At 43.1% G+C, this 26,143-nt stretch overlaps 1 protein-coding gene across 1 annotated transcript in view; it reads left to right on the top strand.

Moving 5' to 3' along the window:
- LOC133141497 (intelectin-like) overlaps window positions 1–26,143 on the top strand; it is a 51,438-nt gene that overhangs the window by 5,796 nt on the left and 19,499 nt on the right. The window contains exons 2-5 of the mRNA XM_061262068.1: window positions 7,055–7,369; window positions 13,771–13,861; window positions 14,012–14,259; window positions 16,750–16,908. Of these exons, the coding sequence (XP_061118052.1) occupies window positions 7,055–7,369; window positions 13,771–13,861; window positions 14,012–14,259; window positions 16,750–16,908 (813 nt within the window). The remainder of the gene's footprint in view (window positions 1–7,054; window positions 7,370–13,770; window positions 13,862–14,011; window positions 14,260–16,749; window positions 16,909–26,143) is intronic.

Raw genomic sequence — 26,143 nt, 5'->3', positions numbered from 1 at the left:
CATTTTCACCTGGCTCTCATAGTGCCTGGGGGAGCCTACCTCCTGAGCCTACCAACAGTTCGCTCTTGCACCTAGCTGGTAAGCATGCGGTTGACTCGGTGTGTTAGTGAGTTAGGTATCGTGCTGGTTCGGGTTTCTTTCACGTTCGAAAGAAAAGGTAAAGAAGGTGTTCAGTTTGCTAATGCTGTGTGCACTGCTGACGCCTTCCTAAAGTTTCTTTGTTTTGTTTTGATTTCATTTCCGGTATTTGTATTTTGGTTTGTTTTTCCTGAGCTGCGTCGCAAGGTTCTTTATTTTGCTTGCCTAGTGTTTTTGTACTAGGTTGTACTTTTATTTTGGTCCCCGGTCTGGGGTTTTCAGTGCTTGCCTTTTAGCACTCATTTTGGTTGGGTTGTTCGCCCAGGTTTTTAAAGGTCACTTTATTTTCCTATAGCCGTTTTTTTGGGCTGGATATCTTATTTGGTCCGGGTTATTTTCTGTTTCCCTTACCTCCCGGGATTTTGCGGCGAACAAAAAAAAAGAGGGTGCAAAAGAGAGAAGAGGAAAATTACAACAATACTTCCCTTACTCCAGGGTTCCTCTGCCTCCACCACAATAACCAGTCCACTTCTCTACTGGCCCCCTAACCTCCACACCCCCCTTCCTGTGCACCGGGGTGGGGAAAAAGAGCAAAAGTGAGCAGAAGAGTGTCAAAGCGAGAGAGATAAGATCAGCAGATTGAGGAGAGTAAAGGAAGGCAAAAGTCAAAGTGAGAACAGCAACAATTAACTGTCCACCGGGACACGGCTCAAGGCGTCAGCCAACACCCACTTGGTCGACACAGTCCTCCATACGCGGCAATGGGTAACAGTCGGCCTTAGTTACTGCAGTAACTTTACGGTAATCGGTACAAAATCTGTAGGTGCCATCAGGCTTAGGCACCAACAGGCAAGGCGAAGACCAATTAGAATAACGTTCTGCTATGTTATTATTAAGCATGTATTCCAATTCGGCATCAAGCTGCTTCCGTTTGTTTGGCGAGACTTGATAAAACCGTTGCCTAATGGGAGGAGAGTCACCGACATCAATATCATGTTCGACCAATGTTGTACGTGACAGGATGTCAGGAAAGAGGGACAAGTGCAAATTAATTAATTGAACCAGGTCAGCACGTTCAGAAACAGACAAATGTGCAAACTGAGATTCAAGGTTACATAAGAACTCAGAGTTATTAAGTCTATCCTGAAAACACAGTCAGCCGGCATAATTACATCCTCTGCAGCATCCCCTACTACTCCTTGTGAAAAAGGATATCGGAAAGGCATAACAGATGCAGTAGTAGACAAAGGAGGGACCTGGTTTATATTTTTGGCGACAGCGACAGTAACCAGCACTGCATCATCCTCTGCCTTCGGTGCCACAGCCAATGAAGAATCAGCTTTCTGATCAGAGATAAACTCCTGAGAAGAAACCGACAGGGGACTGATTACCTTACCAGATCGACTCTTTAAGGCTTTGTCTACAGGTGAAACGGCGTCCACCGGATCTACCAGAAAGGTCTCACTTAGATCAATCAATGAACAGGGATACTCCTTTTTTAAATGGTCAACAGGGGCTTAATGCTGTTTACGGCTCATAGCCCGAGTAATGGCACAAGCCGAAAACACCTCTGGGTACCTCCGCGCATTCACAGCCACTTCCGTAGACATGCATGGGACAGAGACAACCTCTATAGGGTGCTGTACATCTTTCCACACAGCGCCACCAGCCAAATCATTTCCTAAAAGGAAAGTAACTCCCGCTACTGGCAGGGAGGGGCGCACACCGACTACAACCTTGCCATTGACCAAATCAGAAGATAGATTAATTTCATGTAATGGAACATTCACATGGGACAATTCAATGCCCTGTATTAACACACTGCGTCCAATATCAGTTTTTGATGAAAGGGGCAAAATACCCTCCAAAAGAATTGATTGAGTTGCCCCTGTATCCCTCAGTATTGTAACAGCCTGCTTCACTGTGTTACCATCAAGAGATACAAAACCTTTAGTGAGAAATGGAGCAAACTCTATACATGGAGTAACCTTTATAGAGGGAACAGGATCCTGAATTTTCAAATGAGTCACCTTAGGAGTATCAATACAATTACGTGAGCATGGCACAGGGGCTGCTAAAGCAGCAACCCTAAATTGAGCGGACTTATTTTTTTCTTTAAGAACCGGACAATCACTAATCCAATGGCCTTTTTGTTTACAATAGGCACAAGCCCCATTAAGCTTTTTCCCAGTTAATTTACGATCAATCTTTTTCTCACCTGCATTTGCATCATTACCAATACCAGAAGGATCTTCTGATTGAGACTGACAAGGATCAACGTTATTAAAAGCATGGCTACGAAAACGGTGGTCTCCAAACCCACTTTTATGCGTCAGCACAAATTCATCAGCAAGCACAGCTGCATCCGCTGCCGTCTGCACTTTGTGCTCATGTCGGCGTGCATTTAGAGGGCTCCTTAGAGCTAACTTGACAAGAACCGGCGTAGAAACGCCCATGGGTTCCTTTCAAATTACAAGAGCCATGCACCACCAATCCTTTTACGGGCCGAACTTGGCTGCCTTTCCCAGCTTGGAAACACCACAAGAGCACCAAGCCACTGATCAGTTGGTCGTTGGTCAATATTGTCCCCCTGAGTATTCAGTTGCAATTTAGGCTGAAAAGGTGCAAGAAGAATTAGAGTCATGGAGACCACGCAAGTTACAAATAAAATAATTTATTCCCAGACAGGTAGGTTATTAGCTTTAGAATACCAATAGTCAATTACAAAATACACAAATTAAGAATACAGATAGAGTAAATAATCATACCTAGCCTGCTTTGGCTACACGCAAACACAGAGTATACACAGTGTGACATACACATGTACATATGCTGAATATGCCATGTGGGAAGTCGAATGCGATCTTGCGCTGCTACACATACATAGAATATGCCATGTGGGAAGTCGAATGCGATCTTCCCAGATTGGTCTGTCTCCCTTGCTTTTATGCGAAATCATATGCTTGAACCAGGCGGCAGTGCCATAAATCAACCTGGAGGGGTGGTCAAATCTGGAATTTAGACCCCCACCCTTGGGGGTTGTTAAGTTGGGAAAATTAGATGATTACCAAGAGAGGACATGCAGGTTTTCCCTTGAGTTACTGAAACTATGGTTTATTAAGCTCCATTTGGTATGAAATGTATCTCATCCGATTCCTTGTATTTACTGGATCACATCCATACCCAACAGATTACCCTTATGTTTTATTATGTTGCAGTTATCATGAAACTTCCCTCCTCATTATCCATGCAATTTACATGCAATTCCTGTTACCATAACATAAGACTTAATGCAATAATACAAGGATCACATGGGCAATGTTTTCAAGGTTTTACCGGGTCTATTTACTATCTCAATAGCAGTTTTGAATATTTAATCTAATGTTCTGGAGCGCACTCTTTTCCCAGATCCCTGTGACCTAACTGCCCTTAAATCACTTCATACAGCCAGCCCTTATCTCCTTTGGCGCCGATGGCCTGAACCTCCCCAAAGGTAGTCCAAACAGTTTGACACATACCAGAAGCCCCAGCTCTCAGGTTTCCCACACAAGGCAGATCTTCCTGAGTCCCACTTTGCCTTTGGATACCCAGGGTCGTAGGGCTGACTGTGGGTTGAGGTGTGCTCTGTAAGGAGCAGATCAGATGTTGGATGGTCAGGGGGGAAAAGGTTGCAAGATATAATATCTATGAATGTAGTTGGGAGTTTTCATGATAACTGCATTATGCTGTAAATATGTTTTGTGCCTCTCATGGTAATATACCTTTTGGATAAACCTGATTTGGGTGAATTAAAGGAAAGGAGACAAAACCCCAGATTGCTTGGTTTCTTCTCCTTATCTCCAAAATCCAGGCCTTAGTTCTTGACCCTAAGAGTGAGTCACCCATCTGGAATTTAGAGCCAAACCCCCACCAGGCAGTGGTCAGGGGGCTAAAACAAATGGCTTCTACAGAGACAGCTTTTGCCCAGTTTCCCCTTTGCTCCTGGACGGTTATGATATCAAAGGTAGACTGTTACAAAAACTAGACCATTACACCAGTCGCACTGAACCAATCAGAATAACACCAAACATTACTATATTCTGACCTGGGATTATCATGAAACATCTTTATGTCATCTCCAGTATCCCTGTGCTCAAAACCTGTAAGGAATGTCAGAGAAGGGGGGTTCCACAGGGGGCCCAGGAATCCACACTTTTCTAGTTCTCCCCCACAGGCATGGGTGCCAAAAAGTGGGGGCTAACAATGTAGGCTCCGGGAGGGGGAAGTCAGCAAGCTGACCAGCGCATGACACCAAATGTTAATTATTACTGGCTTACATTAGTATGTATGGGATGGGGCACACCCGGCGTTGTCTGACGGTTGTTTTTTGACAAATAGAGATTGGACCTAGAATTCTGTTGTTTCCGAGACACAGCAAAACCTTCCCCTTTTTCATACCACAACTCCTCTGGATTTCGCCCTGGAAACCAGAACGTATCCGACGAGGAAATCAAACTAAAGGACTCAAGTAAGTTTGTAACTCTGGACATATAATATAGCTAGCTAAACTCAACTAACTGAATGTGCATAACTGTTTTAATGCTCCATGTATTGGATGGTTACACATTTTCTTTTTGTTGGCTCCATGTTATCCGCCACGCTGCATTAGATTTAATATACATCACGCATAGACAGAATCTTGCATGTTGTATATTTTAATTACTAACCGGCATTACTGATCTTGACACACTCCGATAACCATAAGGTTATCCTCAATCTGTTTGGCAACTCCGTGCGCCATATTGTCCTCACAAGCTCCAGCTAGATTCAAACCTTCCTCCATCTTAGTTCCTTTGTTTTTTTTGTTGTTTTCTTTGTTCTCCCTGAAAAGGGCAGCCTGTAGCCTAGTGCTTAAGGTAAATGACTGGGACATGCAAGGTCGGTGGTTCTAATCCCGGTGTAGCCACAATAAGGTCCGCACAGCCATTGGGCCCTTGAGCAAGGCCCTTAACCCTGCATTGCTCCAGGGGAGGATTGTCTCCTTCTTAGCCTAATAAACTATATGTCGCTCTGGATAAGAGCGTCTGCCAAATGTCAATAATGTAATGTAACGTGTGCATGCCTGCAGGCATTGCGGGTCAGGGCGTCCTGAACTTTGTACAGTCAAGGACAGTTGTCTGGTCTGCCTGTACATGTGATAAGAACATTTATCATTTATTTTTAAGAGGTAATTTGGACGATTGCCACAATGATGTTGCCACCCAAGAGTACAAAATCATTGTAGCGCAGCCAAGTTAGCTGATGTTTCTGGAATGTTTTAGGAGGAGTCAAGATAAGAACAGTGCATATAATGGGTGTAAAAATGACATTCAAGGTTCTGCAGAATTGATCTGGCTTTGTGCACTTGTGCTAATAAAGTCTGATTTTCCTGAAGAGCTTGCTGACGTGGTGTCTTTTCCCTTGTGAAGTTGTTTTTCGACAAATTAGAGATTGGACTTAGAATTCTGTCGTTTCCTAGACACGACAAAACCTTCCCCTTTTTCATACCACAACTCCTCTGGATTTAGCCCTGGAAACCAGAACGTATCCGACAAGGAAATCAAACTAAAGGACTCAAGTAAGTTTGTAACTCTGGACATATAATATAGCCAGCTAAACTCAACTAACTCCTTTAACTTAATGTGCATAACTGTTTTAATGCTCCATGTATTGTATGGTAACACATTTTCTTTTTGTTGGCTCCATGCCATCCGCCACGCTGCATTAGATTTAATATATATCATGCATAGACAGGATCTTGCATGTTGTCTATTTTAATTACTAACCGGCATTACTGATCTTGACACACACCGATAACCATAAGGTTATCCTCGATCTGTTTGGCACACATTGGTTTCTATGGGCGTCGCCGTCTCTACATATATACTGCCAGGGTTAGAGTAACTAGCTAACTACCTTTTAGAATATTTGTGTTGAATTGAAACGCCTATAAGGAAGGATTTTTCCCATATTCTTCTGTCCTCTTCTGTTTCGGAATTGTAGCTTATTATAGCTAAAGTGTCGCTCACACATGGAGCTGCCATGAATTTCTTAGATACCGGAAAGGAAATAAAGTCAGTAACATCTTTGTCGGCTTCTCTGGACAAATGCACTGTAAGATAGCGCTAGCCTATGTACCTTGTTTTTGAGTCGTCCAACGTTGGCTAAGTTAAACCCTCATATTAAAATTGGCTGTGTGTGTAAATCGATTGTGGACAACTTGCCCAAAGTTGATTGCAAACATTTAACATCTCTTTAGTTCATCAAGGAGTGCGTAACGTTTAGTTTGTTATTCCCCAATGATTGTAAGCATTACTGTTTGAACTTGTAGTTAACTCCGTGTTGCAGACTGCCGTGCGTAAAGGTCTTTGGCATTAACGTTGGAGAGCTACATGTAGAGCCCGAGTTATAGCTATTCGCGTTATGCTTATATTAAACATAAAACCATAAGATATATGCATCACGGTAGACGAAGCGAATATATCAATATCCAGACTTGTGACAGTAGTGTTCACTGACTATTTACGTTTGATGGCTGTGTGGCTATCTGAGCTAGCGAGATAGTGTTGGATCGGTGAAGACAGTGCGATTGTAAATAAATAAAAGTTCCATGACAGCACAGCTGTCAGGATGCAGTAAGGTGTACCAGATTGATAGAATTACTGAACATATTCATTCCAAAAGCCATTCGACTTTCTACGAAGTTCGTTAAATCAGACACATCAACTGCCTGGATGCCAACGTGAAGCCAGTACTGCCGGAAACACATCAAGCAAATGAAAATGAGACCTGGTGAAGTCCTGATAGACTGCCTGGATTCAATTGAAGATACCAAAGGGAACAATGGAGACTGAGGCAGGCTACTGGTGACCAATTTAAGGATCATCTGGCACTCCTTGGCTTTACCCAGAGTCAATCTATGCCCCAGCGGCAGCAGCAGCAGCCTATCCACCACTAGGCCGGGCTCAGGCCCCAGCAGCAGCAGCAGCCCATCTACCACCAGGCCGGGCTCAGGCCCCAGCGGCAGCAGCAGCCCATCCACCACCAGGCCGGGCTCAGGCCCCAGCAGGAGCAGCAGCAGCAGCAGCCCATCCACCACCAGGCCGGGCTCAGGCCCCAGCGGCAGCAGCAGCCCATCCACCACCAGGCCGGGCTCAGGCCCCAGCGGCGCAGCAGCAGCCCATCCACCATCAGGCCGGGCTTAGGCCCTAGCGGCAGGGGGCCCCCAGCAACATCAGCAGCTGAGATCCACACGCCACCACTAGGCTTGCACGTGAGAAAGCAGAGGCTGTTTCGTCTCTTACAAACTGTTAATCATGCTAAAGTCCTGTGGGACCCGACTGTGAAACCTAGGGGTCTATTTGGGGGGCACCTCAACATCAGAAGCCTTACTGGTAAGAGCACCCAAATATCCCATCTCCTGTCTGACTCAAACCTGGACTTTCTTTGTCTAACTGAGACTTGGTTGAAGGAAACAGCTCCCGCGGACACATTCACGGTGCCAGGGTATCAGTGTTTTAGACAAGATAGACCAGACGGAAGGGGGGGTGGTGTGCTTCTTTATGTAAGAGACAACATCAGATGGGAACGTGTGACCTACAACGCCGGAAGCATGCTGGAATATGTTGGTGTTAAAATGATCCTGTCCCAACAAATGTCTTTTAACATCATAGGTATTTATAGGCCCCCATCTGCTACCGATGCTTTTTACGATAAACTTGAAGCTACCCTGAAAGAATGTAATCTGAATAAGGAACTAATCTTGATGGGTGACTTCAACGTGAACTGGGAGGACAAAGTTGAAAATGACTACTGATAAATTCCACCTGGAACAAATAGTCAACGGTCCGACGAGAATAACAAAAAGCTCTAGCACGCAGATCGATCTGATGTTCTCCAACAAGACGGAAAGAATAATTAAACACTATAACTTAATTACCGGTCTGTCCGACCACAACTTTACCTTATGTGCAAGAAAACTGACCAAAAATAGGTTTAGTAATATTACAACAAAAAGGAAGATCATTCAGTGTATTCTCAGAGCTAAACAGGACCAATTTGCCAACGAAATTACCACCCTAAATTGGGATGACCTGCTGTCCTCTGACGATCTGGCAACTGGATGTGACACGTTCACTCACAGAATTAACTCTGTGAGGGAAAAATTTACTGTAAGGTTAAAGACCAAAAAGAAAAAGAGAAATAATTTACCCTGGTTTAATGGTCAATTATGGAAGTTTATGAAATCTAGAGATGCTGCACTGAGGAAGGCTGTTAAGACCAGGAGAGACACTGACATCCTTCTATATAAAGGCCTTAGGAAAGTCACTCAGGAGCTGAGACAAGCTAAATCCAACTTTTATCTTAGTATACTGCATGAAGCGAAAGGGAACAGTAAACTAATTTGGAAGAATATAGATAATCTTACAAGGAGGGACTCAAAATTCTCAGGTGATCTTAAAGTCAAAGTTCAGGGAGAGTTAATTGAAGACCACTGCACGGTTGCCAATGTTTTTAATAACCTTTTTCTTGAATCTGTAAATGAGCTGGCGAAAGGTTTCATGAAGCAGGACCTGGTCATCCATCCTACTGATGACACAAAGCAGGCTTTTACATTGATTGAAACAAGTGAGGTTCAGGTACGCAAAATAATTAGTTCCATGAAAAACTCTAAAAGTAGAGATGTGTTCCTATTCGACACTGCGTTCATCAAAGCACATAAAGATCTTCTAGCTGCCCCCATTGCACATCTAATCAATCTGTCTCTTAAACACTGTACTTTCCCCGATGCTTGGAAATGTGCTATTGTGACACCTATCCATAAGTCTGGAGACCGCCTTGATGCCTGTAATTATAGACCGATAAGTATACTGCCTATACTCTCTAAGGTTGCTGAAAAAGTGGTCGCTGACCAGCTGACCACTTTCCTCAACACAAGTGAGTTTGGGCTGCATCGGATGCAGTTCGGTTTCAGAGTGAACCATTCTACTGAAACTGCAACTTTGCATTTTATAGAGCATGTCAAATCCAGGCTTGATAAGGAAGCTGTAGCTGGTACCGTGTTTTTAGATCTGAGCAAAGCTTTCGACACAGTGAACCATGCTGTCATGCTGTCAAAGTTGTCTCATTTTAATTTTTCAAACACAGCACTGACATGGATGTCTTCATACTTATCTAATAGGAGGCAATGTGTTAAAGTGGGTGATACTTTGTCTAGTGTCATGAACTGTACAATGGGTGTCCCACAAGGGTCCGTGTTGGGGCCGCTATTATTTAGCAGGTATATAAACGATCTCCCACAACACTGTCCTCAAGACATCCATCTTCAGATGTATGCTGATGACACTGTTGTGTGGACTTATGCAGCAACAGCCATGCTAGCAGCTGTTAAGTTAACAGCTGCGTTGGAGAGTATCACAAAATGGCTAGAAGAGTCAGGCCTAAGTCTCAATGTATCTAAGACAAAAGCTATGTTCTTCCACAAGAAACCCAGGAAGATGACTCCAGCAGCGGACATCTTGATCAAAGGTGTCAAGGTTGACGTAGTCTCTGACTTTAAATATCTTGGTGTGGTACTAGACTCCAATTTAAACTTTAAGAGCCATGTAAAAAAAAAAGGTTAAACCATTAAAGTACAACATAGTTAATTTTAGACACATCAGAAACTCTTTGTATAAGCAAACCCTGAAAACTTTAGACAAAAAGCCTATGCACTTCCACCATTGTAAGATACTCGAGAAACACAGGCTACTGAGCTTTGAACACCTTAGACAACTAGCAGACTCATGTATGGTCTACAAAATCATTAATGGGTTGGCACCTCCTCCACTGTGCGACTTTGTACACATTCGTCCTACAAATTCCATCAGAGCTATAAGAACAGTGTCAGCACTTGATTGCGTTAAACCGTTCCGCTACACTGTGTTTGGACAGTCATCTTTTTCTGTAAAAGCAATAACTTATTGGAACAGTCTGCCAGAAGAGATGAGGAGGTGCAGCTCAATTGACACCTTCAAAGTTCACTTGAAAGGACAATTGCTAGCTAGTCAATTCTATATAATATAATCTAGTGCAATGCATCTTTTCTCTTCGGAGACTAATGTTTTTTTGTACGTTGTCGCTGAAATAAACTTCTAAATAAATAAAATAAACTCTGTGTTCTTTATTCTCCCTGAAAAGGGTGGCCTGTAGCCTAGTGGTTAAGGTGAATGACTGGGACATGCAAGGTCAGTGGTTCTAATCCCGGTGTAGCCACAATAAGGTCCGTACAGCCATTGGGCCATTGGGCCATTGGGCCCTTGAGCAAAGCCTTTAACCCTGCATTGCTCCAGGGGAGGATTGTCTCCTTCTTAGCCTAATAAACTGTACGTCGCTCTGGATAAGAGCGTCTGCCAAATGTCAATAATGTAATGTAACGTGTGCAAGCCTGCAGGCATTGCGGGTCAGGGTGTCCTGAACTTTGTACAGTCAAGGACATTTGTCTGGTCTGCCTGTACATGTGATAAGAACATTTATTATTTATTTTTAAGAGGTAATTTGGACGATTGCCGCAATGATGTTGGCATACCAAACTAATAAAGAGCTTGCTGCCGTGGTGTCTTTTCCCTCGTGAAGTTGTTTTTCGACAAATTAGAGATTGAACTTAGAATTCTGTTGTTTCCTAGACACGACAAAACCTTCCCATTCAAAGAACTCCAATATGCCTTAGTTGAGACATTTATATTAGTTCGGTATCAACCAAATGGATAGTATTTGATTCAATTAAGATTTACTAACTATAAATGTGTAATTTTAATTATTAATTGCAATTTAGTTATTATAAAATATTTTATGATATGATATTTTACCTAACGCCACTAATTGCAGTAGGATGGTATAACCATCTATCTCACATAATTGGCGCCATACGTGAGGATTATTAAGACGGAAACGTCTTAATTATCAATCCTCGCAACTATACACATACCGTGTAGGAGCATAGCCCCCACATACTTGGTGCCCCGTTTTCGTAGAGCGAAAACCCTACATGTTATATCAATAATAATAATAATAATAATAATAATAACTGGTAAACGAGTGGATGCATTTGTGAATGAACAAGTGGTTATGTGGCATTAATTGGCTAATTTAAATGGTTAATGATAGGTTCCCAGGTTTTACTGAAATGTTGCATTCAGTTTTTCAATGAGGCTGTAATGTGTGATGTTCAGTTTGTGCCAGGCTTTCCCGTTCCCGTTTTTGTTGCAATGAGATTGCTCTTTTGCTTTGTGAAGCTGGTGACATTGAATCGCCCAGAAGTATTGAATTGGCGGACATAGCCAGGATAAAAATGTCTGGGGTGCAGTGAGTACAGCTATTTCTGTCAATGAAGTCCATTTTGAACATTTTGACACGCTCGGTGATATGAGATCTATAAATGACTTTGTATTGTATTAATTATCTTAGAGAATGTGCTCATATTGAATGTGTTAGAACACATTTTTTCAATGTGCGGTAGCTGTAAAAAAAAGGCCAATAGGATGCTAGGATACATAGCCAGGAGTATTGATGATAAGTCCAAGGCATGTTTGGCCGAAGAAAAGTTAGCTAGCTACCGTAACTCTGCTGTCTTTGGCTTCATGCCAGCTCACGTTGTAACAACAACGTCAATGGAGAAAATGGCGGCTCAGGCCACTGTACAATATTTATTTTGTTTTATTTAGGCTCCGGGTCATTTGTATGTTTACATAAAGGCTCTAATAAAGGTTGTAATGTAATGCTAAAACAAATGTGTACTAAGGTTCAATGATTGATTTAAAATGATTGGCACTAGGCATACAGTATGACACAAGTATATTAGAAGTAAATTGGTTAATTTTGTAGGATTTAGGACTGAGTATCTGAGATGAGAATTCTCGTGCAAATGTTAAATGTGACGGTCTACAGATCTCAAGTTAATGTGTTTGTTTGCAGGATGTGTGTTTGTTTAACATAGGAAATAGGCTGATTCATTAGGACATTCATCATTAGGCTATTTGAAGCCATGTGAAGCTGTGAACTGTAAAATAGACAGGATGTATGCCCACAAGTGGTAGTCTTACGATATGAATGATAGCCTACTGGCTATTAGCTTTCAGTCAATTCAGTCAATTGATGCTGCATGTATTACAACTGAAATGTACTTTTGTATGGCAAAGAGATATTGTAACAGATGATTGAATGAAAATAGAACAGATTTGTCATAAATAGGAAAATTTAATACAGAAGAAAACAGCCTGCTGAACAAACATGTCTCTACATGGGACCTGTAACATATGCATATCCTCCTACTTGACATTTAACTGTGTTGGCTGTCTTTTGCTCTATATTGCGAAACCAAGTTTTTGGTTGTTTGCTCTTTTGGTGGGGGAAAGATGTTGAGTAAATTCATTATGAATCAATAAATGAGAGAAATATAAATAAAGGGATTAATAACATGGCTTTGCAACTGAATAGCAATGACACAACAATAATAGAGAAATCAGATTGCGGAAAAAGAGGAATTTTATTTTCTCCCCCTACTTCCCTAAAGAAACTTGTGATGCAATTTAAATGAGAACCACTGGACATCCCATCATGAATACAGAAATCTGCCTGCATGCAAGCTTATTTTACGCAAACCATTCAGCCACTGCAGGAACTATCACTTCTTCTGCACACAATTCATGAACGCCATGTGATTGATGATAGTTATAGGTGCTAAATTTTACTAAATTGAATCGCTAAAAAAATTAAAGTGAGTTGATCTTTATTTATTTCAGAGATGCTACACTGGGCTGTTCTTGTGATGTCCTTGCTATTGGAGCCCTGCCTATGTGATCCTGGTAAGATAATACTGATTTATGGATTCTTTTAATGTCTAGGTCTACTATGATAATGCAGGTCTTCCAGTGTCTTTAGTGAGGAATGGGTTGTTTAAATGTTGACTCCCTATTGTTATGGGAATGGAGCCTTCAGAAGCTGTTGAGAAAGAGCTTCTCTATTTTATCAGTTTTCTGGGTGATTATATGAACTATTACACAATACCTGTAAATGGTTGGCATTTATATAGCACCTTTATCCAAAGCGCTGTACAATTGATGCTTCTCATTCACCCATTCATACACACACTCACACACCAACGGCGATTGGCTGCCATGCAAGGCAGCTCGTCAGGAGCATTTGGGGGTTAGGTGTCTTGTGACTATTCTGAATTGGCTGCTTAAGTACAGAGATAATTGTGAATTGACTGTTTTAAGGTGTTGAGATGATTATGAATTGGCTGTTTAATCATGGGTGGCACAGATGGTGCAGTGGATAGCACTACCGCCTCACAGCAAGGAGGTCCTGGGTTCGAATCCTGGTTGGCCGGGGCCTCTCTGTGCGGAGTTTGCATGTTCTCCCTGTGTCGCATGGGTTTCCTCTGGGTACTCCGGTTTCCTCCCACAGTCCAAAGACATGCAGGTTAGGCTGATTGGAGTATCTAAATTGCCCATAGGTATGAGTGTGTGAGTGAATGGTGTGTGTGCCCTGAGATGGACTGTCCAGGGTGTATTCCTGCCTTTCACCCAATGTATGCTGGGATAGGCTGTTCAGGATAAGCGGGTTAGGATAATGAATGTTTAATCATGCAATTTTTCCACTTGTTCTCCAGTAGGGTCTCTGTCTGTTGTTGAGGACAACCTAGAAGCACAAAAACTGCTGGACAAGGTCCGACATGTTGCCCGCAGCTGCAAAGAACTCAAAGAAAAATATAACATACATAACGGTATGTATTTTCACAACCTGAAACCAGCATTAACAATTGTGTCAACAAGCATTTTCCTCAGAACAATGGAGGTTTAATGTTCACACATTAAACAGTTGCTTTAGTGCCATCATTGGTAGTTTGAGATCATTTTCTAATGACATTTTTCAGATGGGCTGTATTACCTGACGACCACGAGGGGCATTCTGTACGAGGCGTTCTGTGACATGAGCACGGCAGGCGGGGGCTGGACTCTGGTGCTCAGTGTCCATGAGAATAACCTGTATGGGAAGTGCACTCTGGGGGATCGCTGGTCCAGCCAGCAGGGCAACAACCCCAATCTGCCGGAGGGGGACGGAACCTGGAGTAACAAGGTTACCTTTGGGTCTCCTGAGGCCGCCACCTCTGATGACTACAAGGTGAGTTGGCTCACTGCAGCCCCTGACAGTACTCACCCACTCACTGTTGTAGAACCCACACAACTAGACCAATGAGGGAATGGCTGGAGGTGAAGGGACGACAAGTTTTTCCCTGGCTGTTGTGAAGTGAATAAGAGATTTTAATTATCATCCCCGTCCAAGAACAGAGAACAATTACGTTTAAGAATATACTGGGTCCATTGCCACGGGTCGGATATGGATTGACCTGCCCCATATCCCGCTTACGGCTGGCCTGAAACGGATCAGTAAAATTCCGAAATATTCTCTGTTCGCAAACGGGGCCATGTTGTAAGCTTAGTGGTTATTATAGTTATTATATATAGTTATTATAGTCAGATATAGTCATTTATCTGACTCCATTTAAGATTATAATTTATAAATTTGGGTTTGAAATTTACGTGAACCTCGGGAGTGATTACACTCGACTCGTACCTGCGCCACCATTACTCAATATATGCTCCCAGGATTAGCATTATTGCTGAAATCTCAGTTCGGCGGAGAACTCAGAGGCTGAGGGTCTAGCCAACACAATACACGCAAAACACTGCCATGATAGTTGCGAGCCCAGGTCGGCATAGCATTAAATGAGCTCCTTAGAGCTAATTTAACAGGAACCAGCGTCGTAACGCCCAGAGGGTTCCCTTCACACCAAATCACAAGAGCCATGCGTCACCAATCCTTTTATGGGCCGAACTTGACGGCCTCTCAGCTTAGAACTACCGCGGATGTACCAAGCCGCTGATCAGTCGGTCTTTAGCCACCATTTCCCCCTGAGTATTCAGTTGTAATTTAGGCTTAAAAAGGTACAAGATGAATTAGAGTCATGGAGATCACGCAAGTTACAAACAAAATAGTTTATTCGCAGACAGGTAGGTTGTTAGCGTAGAATATCACAGTCAATTACAAATAGACAAATTGAAAATAAAAATTATAGAGTAAATAGTCTTACCCAGCCTGCTTTGGCTACACACATATACAGCAATATATACATGCACAGTGTGGGAAGTCGAGTGCGATCTTCCCTGATACTTACATATACGTACAATATGCTGTGTGGGAAGTCGAATACGATCTTCCGCTGCTACACATACATACATACATACATGCATACCCAAGACGTGTGGGAAGTCGAATACGATCTTCCCAGATTGGTCTGTCTCCCTTGCTTTTATGCCAAATCATATGTTTGAAACCAGGCTGCAGTGCCATAAATCAACCTGGAGGGGTGGTCAAATCTGGAATTTAGACCCCCACCCTTGGGGATTGTTAAATTGGGAAAATGAGATGATTACCAAGAGAGGACATGCAGGTTTTCCCTTGAGTTAAACATTTGGTATGGAATGCATCTCATCTGATTCCTTGATTTTACTGGATCACATCCATACCAAACAGATTATCCTAATGTCTTATTATGGTGCAGTTATCATGAAACCTCCCTCCTGAGTATCCATTTTACATGCAATTCATGTTATTACTACATAACACATAATGCAATACAACAAGGATCACATGGGCAATGTTTACAAGGTTTTACCGGGTCTATTGACCATTTGAACAACAGTTTTGAAGTTTTCATCCAGGAGAGCAGTCACTGGGGTAATGACAGCAGTGCCCAAAGGAGGGCGCTGTGGTACTGCCCGGAGTCTTTCCCCTTGGAAGTGACCAGGTATGGGGTCATGAGATAGGTCACAAATGTTTTGGCGCACATTCTTTTCCCAAGAGTTTTTAATGGCCCTCATGGCCTAATTGACCTTGAACCTTGGTGTCGATGGTCTGAAACTCCCCAAAAGGTAGTCCAAACAGCATTGTCCTTTGTCCCTTTTGACAGATACCAGAAGCCCCAGCTCACAGGCTCCTCACAAATGGCAGCCCTTCTCGAGTCACACTTTGCCTCCCTCCTACACAGTGCTAATTATCTCATAGTACTGACCACTCTCACAGAACCATCTCACAGTACTGAGCCACTCATAGTACTGACTCTCTCACAGAACAAATCTGTCACAGTATTCACCCACTCACAGTACTGTATCTCATAGACAGGGAGCTACTGACTGGTTGAGATGGCACCAGCCTGAAGGGAGCTCTAATTTACAGTTTAGGAATATTGCTGCATTCACATAGCAGAATAAATATATTATTCACGGTATAACTTATCAAAAACAATTCACTTCCAACGATTAGTAGCTTACAATAAAAGCCTGAACAACCCGCCATGGTCAGGTCCTTCTTGATGCCATAAATGATCAGGTTTCAATAGCTCAGAGTCTGGTCATAAATCGAACTCCACTCATTTAATCCCCATACATAGGAATTGATAGAAATCTTTACAGTGATATAAGTCGATATTGCAATACAATTTATTTCTCAAATGTTGCTGATGCTTAATACATGCTATAATAATCCCATACCAAGTCATGAAAGGTATTTATCAGCACTGGCTTTTATCTTCGTGTGGGTTCCATGTTGCAGAACAGCGGGTATTTTGACATCACAGCAAAGGACGTGTCTGTGTGGCATGTTCGGAACAATGCCGAGATGAAAGATTGGACCAGCATGTCCATCCTGCGCTACCACACAGAGACCAGCTTTCTCACTTCACATGGAGGAAACCTCTACCAGCTCTTCAAGGTATTGCATTTCTTACAGTCCCATTTATTTATTATGGAAGCCCTGAAGGGCAATGTGAAAAAAGGGATAAATTGGCAGGCACAATTCTTAAGAAATATATTTTTTGTTAAAAACAATTAATAAGTGGTTCAAACGACTTACTACACAAGTCATTCCAACAACTCATTAAGTGGTTCACATGACTTTAAGTGAAAATGCCAAGCCAATGTTGTGATGTAATATGCTGTCTGGTTCTCTGCAAGCTCCATCTTATGCATTGGTTATTGTGAATTCCATGTATTTTCACCGAAAACAGTACACCATTGAAATATGCTTCTGTTCAGTGACAGTGGGTGAGCTGAAAATTGGGGATGCACAAACCTTTCCTTTTTTCTGATCATTGAGGGCTAAATCATATGTAGTAAGTTGTTCAAACAACATGGTCTTAATTGTTTTTAATAAAACATATCTTTTATCCTCACATTGTCAGTTGTTTCTGATTAGCCAGGTCTATTCAGTCACTTTCTTTGTGCAGGTCTAAGACAGCTTTCCATATCTAGTCTGAAAAATATGGGAAAAAAAAGGTAAGCGACATAGGCCAAACAATATTCTTAGCAAAATAAACTGTTTGGAACATCATTAAGAAGAAAAACAGCACGGGTCAGTTCAGTAATTGCAATGTGGCTAGTAGACAAACGAACCTCAACATTAGATGACCAAAGAACTATCTCCATAATGAATGAGAACCCAAACCACCTGTCCAGTAGATCAGAAAGTGTTCGAATTTTAACACAGTGCTCAAGGACACACAGGTTGTGTTGACTCAGGCTGCACGATTATGGCCAAAATGATAATCATGATTATTTTGATCAATATTGAGATCACGATTATTTATCACGATTATTCATTAATTTTAGGGACAACATCTTTTTATTGCACTTTCACATTTAAATGAACAAGAACATTGCTTTCACTTCCATTGTTGTGCTACATTCTGGCTAATGTACAAATCTTTGCATCAGACTGGTCCTTATCACAGTGCATCTCGTAGAAGGAAAATATAAATAAATTAGTATCAACACTTTTTACCCAAAATTAAATCAACAGAGCATTGCTTTCACTTCCATGTTGTGCTACATTCCAGCTAATGTACACATCTTTGCATCAAAATAAAACATACGGTACTTATTCACCTGAAGCAAAATATAAATAACAATTGTACCCAAAATAAAGGCTAACTAAAAATAAATATACCATCACAGAATGCAACCAAATGAAAACAATTCAGGCCTATGAAGAAAAGGCAATAACATAGTGTTTAGGCCTACAGGTTTTTGGCAAGAAACAGCAGCCTGTCAACATTTTCTGGCTTGAAAGATGAGCGAAGGCAGGTCACTACATTTCCCCCAGTGCTAAAGACTCTCTGAGGGGGAACTTGTGGCTGGAATGCACAAGTACTTTTTTGCCAGCTTTGAGAGTCGTGGGTAGAGTCTCTGGTGTTCCCTCCACCAGTCCAGCGGGTCCTCCTCACTGTCAAGGTAAGGTTGGCACACTGTAGGTATGACTGTAGCTCAGAGGCTACAGCTTGTGACTGGTGGGGAGAGGATCTTGGTGTGGCTCCCTCAGCGGTCTTGAAGAAGCTCCCCAAGGTCTTCTTTTTCTTTGAAGTGCTGGGTGCATCCTCCACATTCTCAACGTGGGGATCAGTTGGGCCCATCTTCTTGAAAAGAGTATGGTAAATAAAATAGGAATGCCAAATTTGATCTAATGAAACATATTTAACATCCATATCCAGAAAGTAAATTACAGCACATTGAATCACTTGATTTCATAGCACATTTTAATCCACTTCATTTTATGAATTTAAAATAAATTCTATATGTAATCACAAAAATTACTAACCATGCTCGCAGACGCAGCCATCTTAGAAGTAAGTCTGGCTTGGATTGGTGCAACCCTGTCCTCACGAACGTATCTCAGCTTGAACCGTGGATCAAGAGCAGAGGCCATGTCAAGCAGTTCTTGTGTCCCAGGATCCTTGTATGTTTCATCCAGGTAGCTCAGGATTTTAGATTTGATGGTGGTTGTTAGGCCTGGATCATCATTGTTCACTTTCAGGGTAGAGGAGCTGAAAAGGTGGCGCTGACTGGCTTGGCAAAGGAAACACTGACATACTTCTCAAAGGAAAGCGCATCGGTAAACTCAGTCAGAGGGCGGAGGGATTTGTTGATGGCTTCCAGTACGTCAGTGTCCTGCCATGTTGGGATGAGGTGTCGGGCCTTTCGGTCAGTGGACAAGACTTGAAAGATGGCCCTCTGCTGCTCCAGGACTCTTTCTATCATTGCCTGCCTTGATCCCCACCTTGTGGGGGCACTCAGTCTTCAGCGCTTTGGAAGCTTCAGCTCCTTCTGTGCCTGTGTTAGCTCCTTTTCACGCCTCCAGCTGTAGGAGAAACTGCTCACAAGCTTTTTGCAGATCCCCACTGCACGGTCAATCCGAGGATCTTTCATTGCATTCTCTAAAAAAGAACATGAGATTCAGATGTAAAATTAAAACACAGAATAAAACCTTATAAACACTCTTCCTTTTTAATCTTTTATTTTCACGTGTTTTAAGATGTTTTAATCAAAACATTATTTTTATCTCTTATTTTTCTATGTTCATTTATCTGCTCATTTGTGAAGCACTTTGAATTGCCAATGTGTATGAATTGTGCTATAAAATTACCTTGCTTATACACATTTGATAATCAATCTTATTTATTTTATGATAATCATATTATTGTCATATTACTATATTACTATATATATTGTTATATTACTATTAAGTATTCACACAATCAGCACAGATTTAATTTAGCACTTTGAGATTGTTTCGCAATGAAAAGCACTTATAAATAAAATGTATGATTCTTATTAATTACATGAAATTCAATTAATTATGTGCACCTTTTTCCTCTTTTTTTATATTTCTTTTTTATTATTGATCTTACTCGCCTTTTGCTAGATGGAGCCTTTGGCCAAAGCACTGGAGCCTTGTCAATTTATTCAGAGAAGCTGCCTGGACGATGTTAGATCCGTTGTCTGTTGTAATGCAGACAAGTCTCTCCTCCTGCAAGCTCCAAGAGGCCATCGCTTCCCTCAGTCCCTGGGCAATCGACTCTCCTGTGTGGTCTTGTGGGAAAAATGACGTCTGCAAGCATCGACTCTTCATTGCAAAATTACAGTCGGTGTAGTGAATTGTCAGGGACATGTATGGCTACATTGTTCTGCTTGACCATAGGTGAGTCGTAGTCGCAAAATACTTGACAGCTGTGACATCCCTTTCTATTCCCCCCAAAGTTTTTCATACAGCGCTGGTAATGCCTGTTTGGAGAAATAATTGCGCGAGGGGATCGCGTATCTCTTGTCTAGTGTCTTGACCATTTTTCTGAAGCCTTCATTGCTCACAGTATTTATTGGACACATGTCTTTGGCCAAATGAAATATGATTGCATCCGTTATTTCAGTGTGTCTTTGGGAGGTGGATGGATGCGCTGTCGCGCTATGCAGGATCGCTGTTATGGTTGTCTGGGTTGACGTTGGACATGGACGGGAATTCTGTGAGGTAACGTTAGCTTTGGCCTTAATGCATTCGTCGTACTGTGGTTTGTGGTGATTTTTCAGGTTCTGCATAATCTATAATCAAGCTTGAGTGGTAATTATAATCTATATTACTTGTAGAAGTAGGAAAAGTAGCACATAGAAGTTCAACTTTATAAGTTTCCTTTCATTTTTATGTCTTTTATTTTTCATTAAGATACTATATAAGGTAGAAAAATGTAGATAAGTTTTTTGAGTTTAGATGAACATAATATTCTAGGAATAGTTTCTTTTAAACGTCCAGAAGGGGGAGCTATAAGATAAGGCTAAGGCCAAAGAGGATGGGTATTTGAGGGGTGTACCTTGAATTTAACATCTTGGTGGAAAGGTAAATTAGAAAGAGCTAAAGGGGTATATGGAACTTGCATGTGATTAGCAAACTGAAAAATGGGTCTTTTAGAGGAATACAGTGAATACAGGAAATCGTATACCAGATTTGCATCACACCCTTCACTTCGAGACTGGGCTGGAAGTTCAGTAGAACTTACCAGGGCTCCAGGACCTTCGGAGTACTTAAAGGAAAAGAGAATTTGTCCCCGAGATACCTCCTGGTGAGGTACTGCTCGTGGGAAGGTGAGGTCTGAGCTAGGCAAGGGGTCCGTAGCTCACGACAATTTATATATATACATATATATATATACACACATTACATTACATTATTGGCATTTGGCAGACGCTCTTATCCAGAGCGACGTACAACAAAGTGCATACCCATAACCAGGGATAAGTTCGCTGAAAGACCCTAGAGGGAAGTACAATTTCAACTGCTACCTGCACAACAAAAATAAGGACAAGGGCCTTTTTTTTTTTTTTTTTTTGAACAAACAAACAAACAAACAAACAGAGCAAAAGTGACCAAAGTTAACTATCCAAACACTGCTTACCTAGCCAACTCAAAATACTGATACACAAAGCAAGTCACAGAGACAACAATTAAGGTTCACAGGGAGGTATGGAGGAGAGGTGCTGCTTGAAGAGGTGTGTCTTCAGCTTGCGCTTGAAGGTGGGGAGAGATTCTATAGTTCTGACCTCAACGGGGAGTTCGTTCCACCACCGTGGAGCCAGAACAGACAGTAGTCGTGAGCGTGAGGTGGAGGTTCTGAGAGGGGGAGGTGCCAAGCGGCCTGTGGAGGCTGAACGAAGAGGTCTGGCAGGGGTGTAGGGTCTGATGATTTTTTGCAGATAAGCTGGGGAAGACCCTTTAACTGCTTGGAAGGCTAGCACCAATGTTTTGAATTTGATGCGAGCCATGACAGGCAGCCAGTGGAGGGAAGTAAGCAGGGGCGTGACGTGTGAGTATTTGGGAAGGTTGAAGACCAGACGAGCTGCTGCATTCTGGATGAGTTGGAGGGGTCTGATGGCGGACGCTGGGAGGCCAGCCAAGAGGGAATTGCAGTAATCCAGGCGGGACAGAACCATCGCTTGGACCAGGAGCTGGGTCGAGTAGGGGGTGAGAAAGGGGCGGATTCTCCGTATGTTGTATAGGAAGAACCTGCAAGACCGGGTCACCGCCACAATGTTCTCGGAAAGGGACAATCTGCTGTCCATCACCACGCCGAGGTTCCTTGCACTGGGTGACGGCGTGAGTGTGGTATCCCCGAGGGAAATGGAGAGATCCAGATGGTGAGAGGTATTAGCAGGGATGAATATCATTTCAGTTTTACCTGGGTTGAGCTTTAGATGGTGGTTATCCATCCAGCTCTGGATGTCCCTCAGGCAAGCAGAGATACGGGCTGAAACCTGCGTATCAGACGGCGGGAACGAGACGAAGAGTTGGGTATCGTCCGCGTAGCAGTGGTAGGATAGCCCATGTGCAGTGATCACAGGGCCAAGGGAGCGAGTGTAAAGAGAAAAAGGCCAAGGACTGAGCCCTGGGGAACTCCTGTGGCGAGGGGCCGAGGTGTCGATACCGAACCAGCCCAGGCAACCTGGAAGGAGCGACCAGAGAGGTAGGACTCAATCCAGTCCAGGGCCGTTGCTGACAGGGCAGACAGGAGGATGGAGTGATCCACAGTGTCGAAGGCAGCAGAGAGATCGAGAAGAATGAGGACAGAGGAGAGGGAGGCTGCTCGTGCGGCATGGAGTGACTCACTGACGGAGAGGAGTGCAGTCTCTGTCGAGTGGCCCGATCTGAAGCCAGACTGATGGGGGTCTAGCAGGTTGTTGTTAGAAAAGAGGGAAGAAAGTTGAGTAGAAGCGGCTCGTTCTATAGTTTTAGAAAGGAAAGGAAGAAGAGATACCGGGCGGTAGTTCTGTATGATGGAGGGATCCAGGGTAGGCTTTTTTAGGAGCGGAGTGATGTGGGCCCTCTTGGAGGATGCCGGAAAACAGCCGGAAGACAGGGAGGAGTTGACAAGGGAGGTGACAAATGGGAGAATGTCAGGTGTGATAGTTTGGAGAAGACTGCGGATGACAGTGACCTTCTCATCGAAGAAATCAGCAAAGTCATCAGCAGCGAAGGAGGACTGAGGAGGAGGAGGCGGTGCGTTGAGGAGAGAGAAGAAAATGGAGAAAAGTTTCCGGGGGTTAGAAGCGGAGTTCTGAATTTGTGTTTGATAGTATTTTGCTTTGTACGGAGGGTGTCAGATATCCAAGGACTGGGAGGGGATGTGCGAGGTGGCTTTGAGACAGGGGGACAGAGAGAGTCAAAGGCGGAGGAGAGGGATGAAAGGAGGGTGGCAGATGCAGAGTCAGCGGGGAGTTTGGAGAAGGATTCGAGAGGGGGGAGTGAGGCGGTGATGGTGCTGGCAAAGGAAGAGGGTGAGAGGGAGCGGAGGTTACGGCGGGCTGAGGAAGTGTGGGTGGGAGGAGGGGGAGGAGGATGGGGAGGAAGAGGGAGGGAGAATGAGATGAATTGGTGATCAGATGTATGCAGAGGGGTAACCGTGAAATCGGAGCATGAGCAGTTCCTCACAAAGACAAGGTCTAGGACATTGCCCGCCTTGTGGGTTGGAGGAGAGTGTTGCAGGGAGAGGCCGAAGGAGTGGATTAGCGGTAGGAAGGCAGCAGACTGGGAGGCTTCTAGGTGGATGTTGAAGTCTCCAAGGAGAATCAGTGGGGTGCCATCCTCAGGGAAGGAGCTGAGAAGGGTGTCTAGCTCATCAAGGAAGTTTCCCAGGGGCCCTGGAGGACGGTAGATAACTGCAATGAAAAGGTTAGTAGGGTAGGATACTGCAACAGGAATTCAAAAGTGGATATGGACAGGTCAGAGAGGGGGAGAACAGAGAATTTCCATGAGGGGGAAATTAAAAGACCAGTACCACCGCCACGGCCGGAAGGCCGGGGAGTGTGCGAGAAGGAGAAGGAGGATGAGAGGGCAGCGGGAGTGGCGGTGTTGTCAGGTGTGATCCAGGTCTCCGTGAGGGCAAGGAATTGTAGGGACTGGAGGGAGGCATACGCAGGGATGAAGTCAGCCTTCCGAGTGGCAGACTGGCAGTTCCATAGTCCCCCTGTGACAGCAAAGTCCTTACAGGGGGTGAGCGGGGGGTAGCTGAGGTTGGAGGGGTTCCGACGCCGTGGAGGCCCACGTCACGCCCACGTCTTCGAGGGAGAGAGCAGACTGGGATGGGGTGAAACATAACATCACAAACTGGGACGGAGCGACGCTAGCGTCGCTCTGACACGCCTATTTAAATGGCCTACAATTGCTCACAAGCAATACCAAATCAAAGCTAATCTACTGATAAATTCCACAGCTATTTAAGTTATTTAAGACAAATGGTATGAAAAAAGGTATGAAACCAGTAGAAGTGATTAACAGGTAATAGACAAACAACCTGGCTCAAGCCCTAACCCTTGCTGTTCAAATGAGCAATTTAAAAAAATCAACCCCGCAGCGATACTAAACACCTGGTCAGAATGATGCACTTACACACACACACACACACACACACACACACACAGTTAGGTCCATAGATATTGGGACATCGACACAATTCTCCTCTTTTTGGCTCTATACACCACCACAATGGATTTGAAATGAAACGAACAAGATATTAACTGCAGACTTTCAGCTTTAATTTGAGGGTATTTACATCCAAATCAGGTGAATGGTGTAGGAATTACAACAGTTTCTATATGTGCCTCCCACTTTTTAAGGGACCAAAAGTAATGGGACAATTGGCTGCTCAGCTGTTCCATGGCCAGGTGTGTGTTATTCCCTCATTATCTCATTTTTAAGGAGCAGATAAAAGGTCTAGAGTTCATTTCAAGTGTGCTATTTGCATTTGGAATCTGTTGCTGTCAACTCTCAATATGAGATCCAAAGAGCTGTCACTATCAGTGAAGCAAGCCATCATTAGGCTGAAAAATCTAAACAAACCCATTAGAGAGATAGCAAAAACATTAGGTGTGGCCAAATCAACTGTTTGGAACATTCTTAAAAAGAAAGAACGCACCGGTGAGCTCAGCAACACCAAAAGACCCGGAAGACCACGGAAAACAACTGTGGTGGATGACAGAAGAATTCTTTCCCTGGTGAAGAAAAACCCTTTCACAACAGTTGGCCAGATCAAGAACACTCTCCAGGAGGTAGATGTATGTGTGTCAAAGTCAACAATCACCAGAGTGAATACAGAGGGTTCACCACAAGATGTAAACCATTGGTGAGCCTCAAAAACAGGAAGACCAGACATCATCAAACATCTAAAAAAGCCTTTACAGTTATGGAACAACATCCTATGGACAGATGAGACAAAGATCAACTTGTACCAGAATGATGGGAAGAGAAGAGTATGGAGAAGGAAAGGAACTGCTCATGATCCAAAACATACCACCTCATCAGTGAAGCATGGTGGTGGTAGTGTCATGGTGTGGGCATGTATGGCTGCCAATGGAACCGGTTCCCAATGGAACTGGTTCCCTTGTATTTTTTGATGATGTGACTGCTGACAAAAGCAGCAGGATGAATTCTGAAGTGTTTCGGGCAATATTATCTGCTCATATTCAGCCAAATGCTTCAGAACTCATTGGACGGCGCTTCACAGTGCAGATGGACAATGACCCGAAGCATACTGCGAAAGCAACCAAAGAGTTTTTTAAGGCAAAGAAGTGGAATGTTATGCAATGGCCAAGTCACCTGACCTGAATCTGATTGAACATGCATTTCACTTGCTGAAGACAAAACTGAAGGGAAAATGCCCCAAGCAGGAACTGAAGACAGTAGAGGCCTGGCAGAGCATCACCAGGGATGAAACCCAGTGTCTGGTGATGTCTATGCGTTCCAGACTTCAGGCTGTAATTGACTGCAAAGGATTTGCAACCAAGTATTAAAAAGTGAAAGTTTGATTTATGGTTGTTAGTTTGTCCCATTACTTTTGGTCCCTTAAAAAGTGGGAGGCACATATAAAAACTGTTGTAATTCCTACACCGTTCACCTGATTTGGATGTAAATACCCTCAAATTAAAGCTGAAAGTCTGCAGTTAAAGCACATCTTGTCTTCATTTCATTTCAAATCCATTGTGGTGGTAGAGCCAAAAAGATGAGAATTGTGTCGATGTCCCAATATTTATGGACCTGATTATATGTGTATATGTATGTGTGTATATATATGTGTGTATATGTATGTGTGTATATATATGTGTGTATATGTATATGTGTATGTATATGTATATAT

This window comes from Conger conger, chromosome 12, assembly GCF_963514075.1.
Source record: "Conger conger chromosome 12, fConCon1.1, whole genome shotgun sequence".
Taxonomy (NCBI): Eukaryota; Metazoa; Chordata; class Actinopteri; order Anguilliformes; family Congridae; genus Conger; species Conger conger.
The sequence above is the reverse complement of the archived record's forward strand: the minus strand, read 5'-3'. Positions and strand labels throughout refer to the sequence as shown.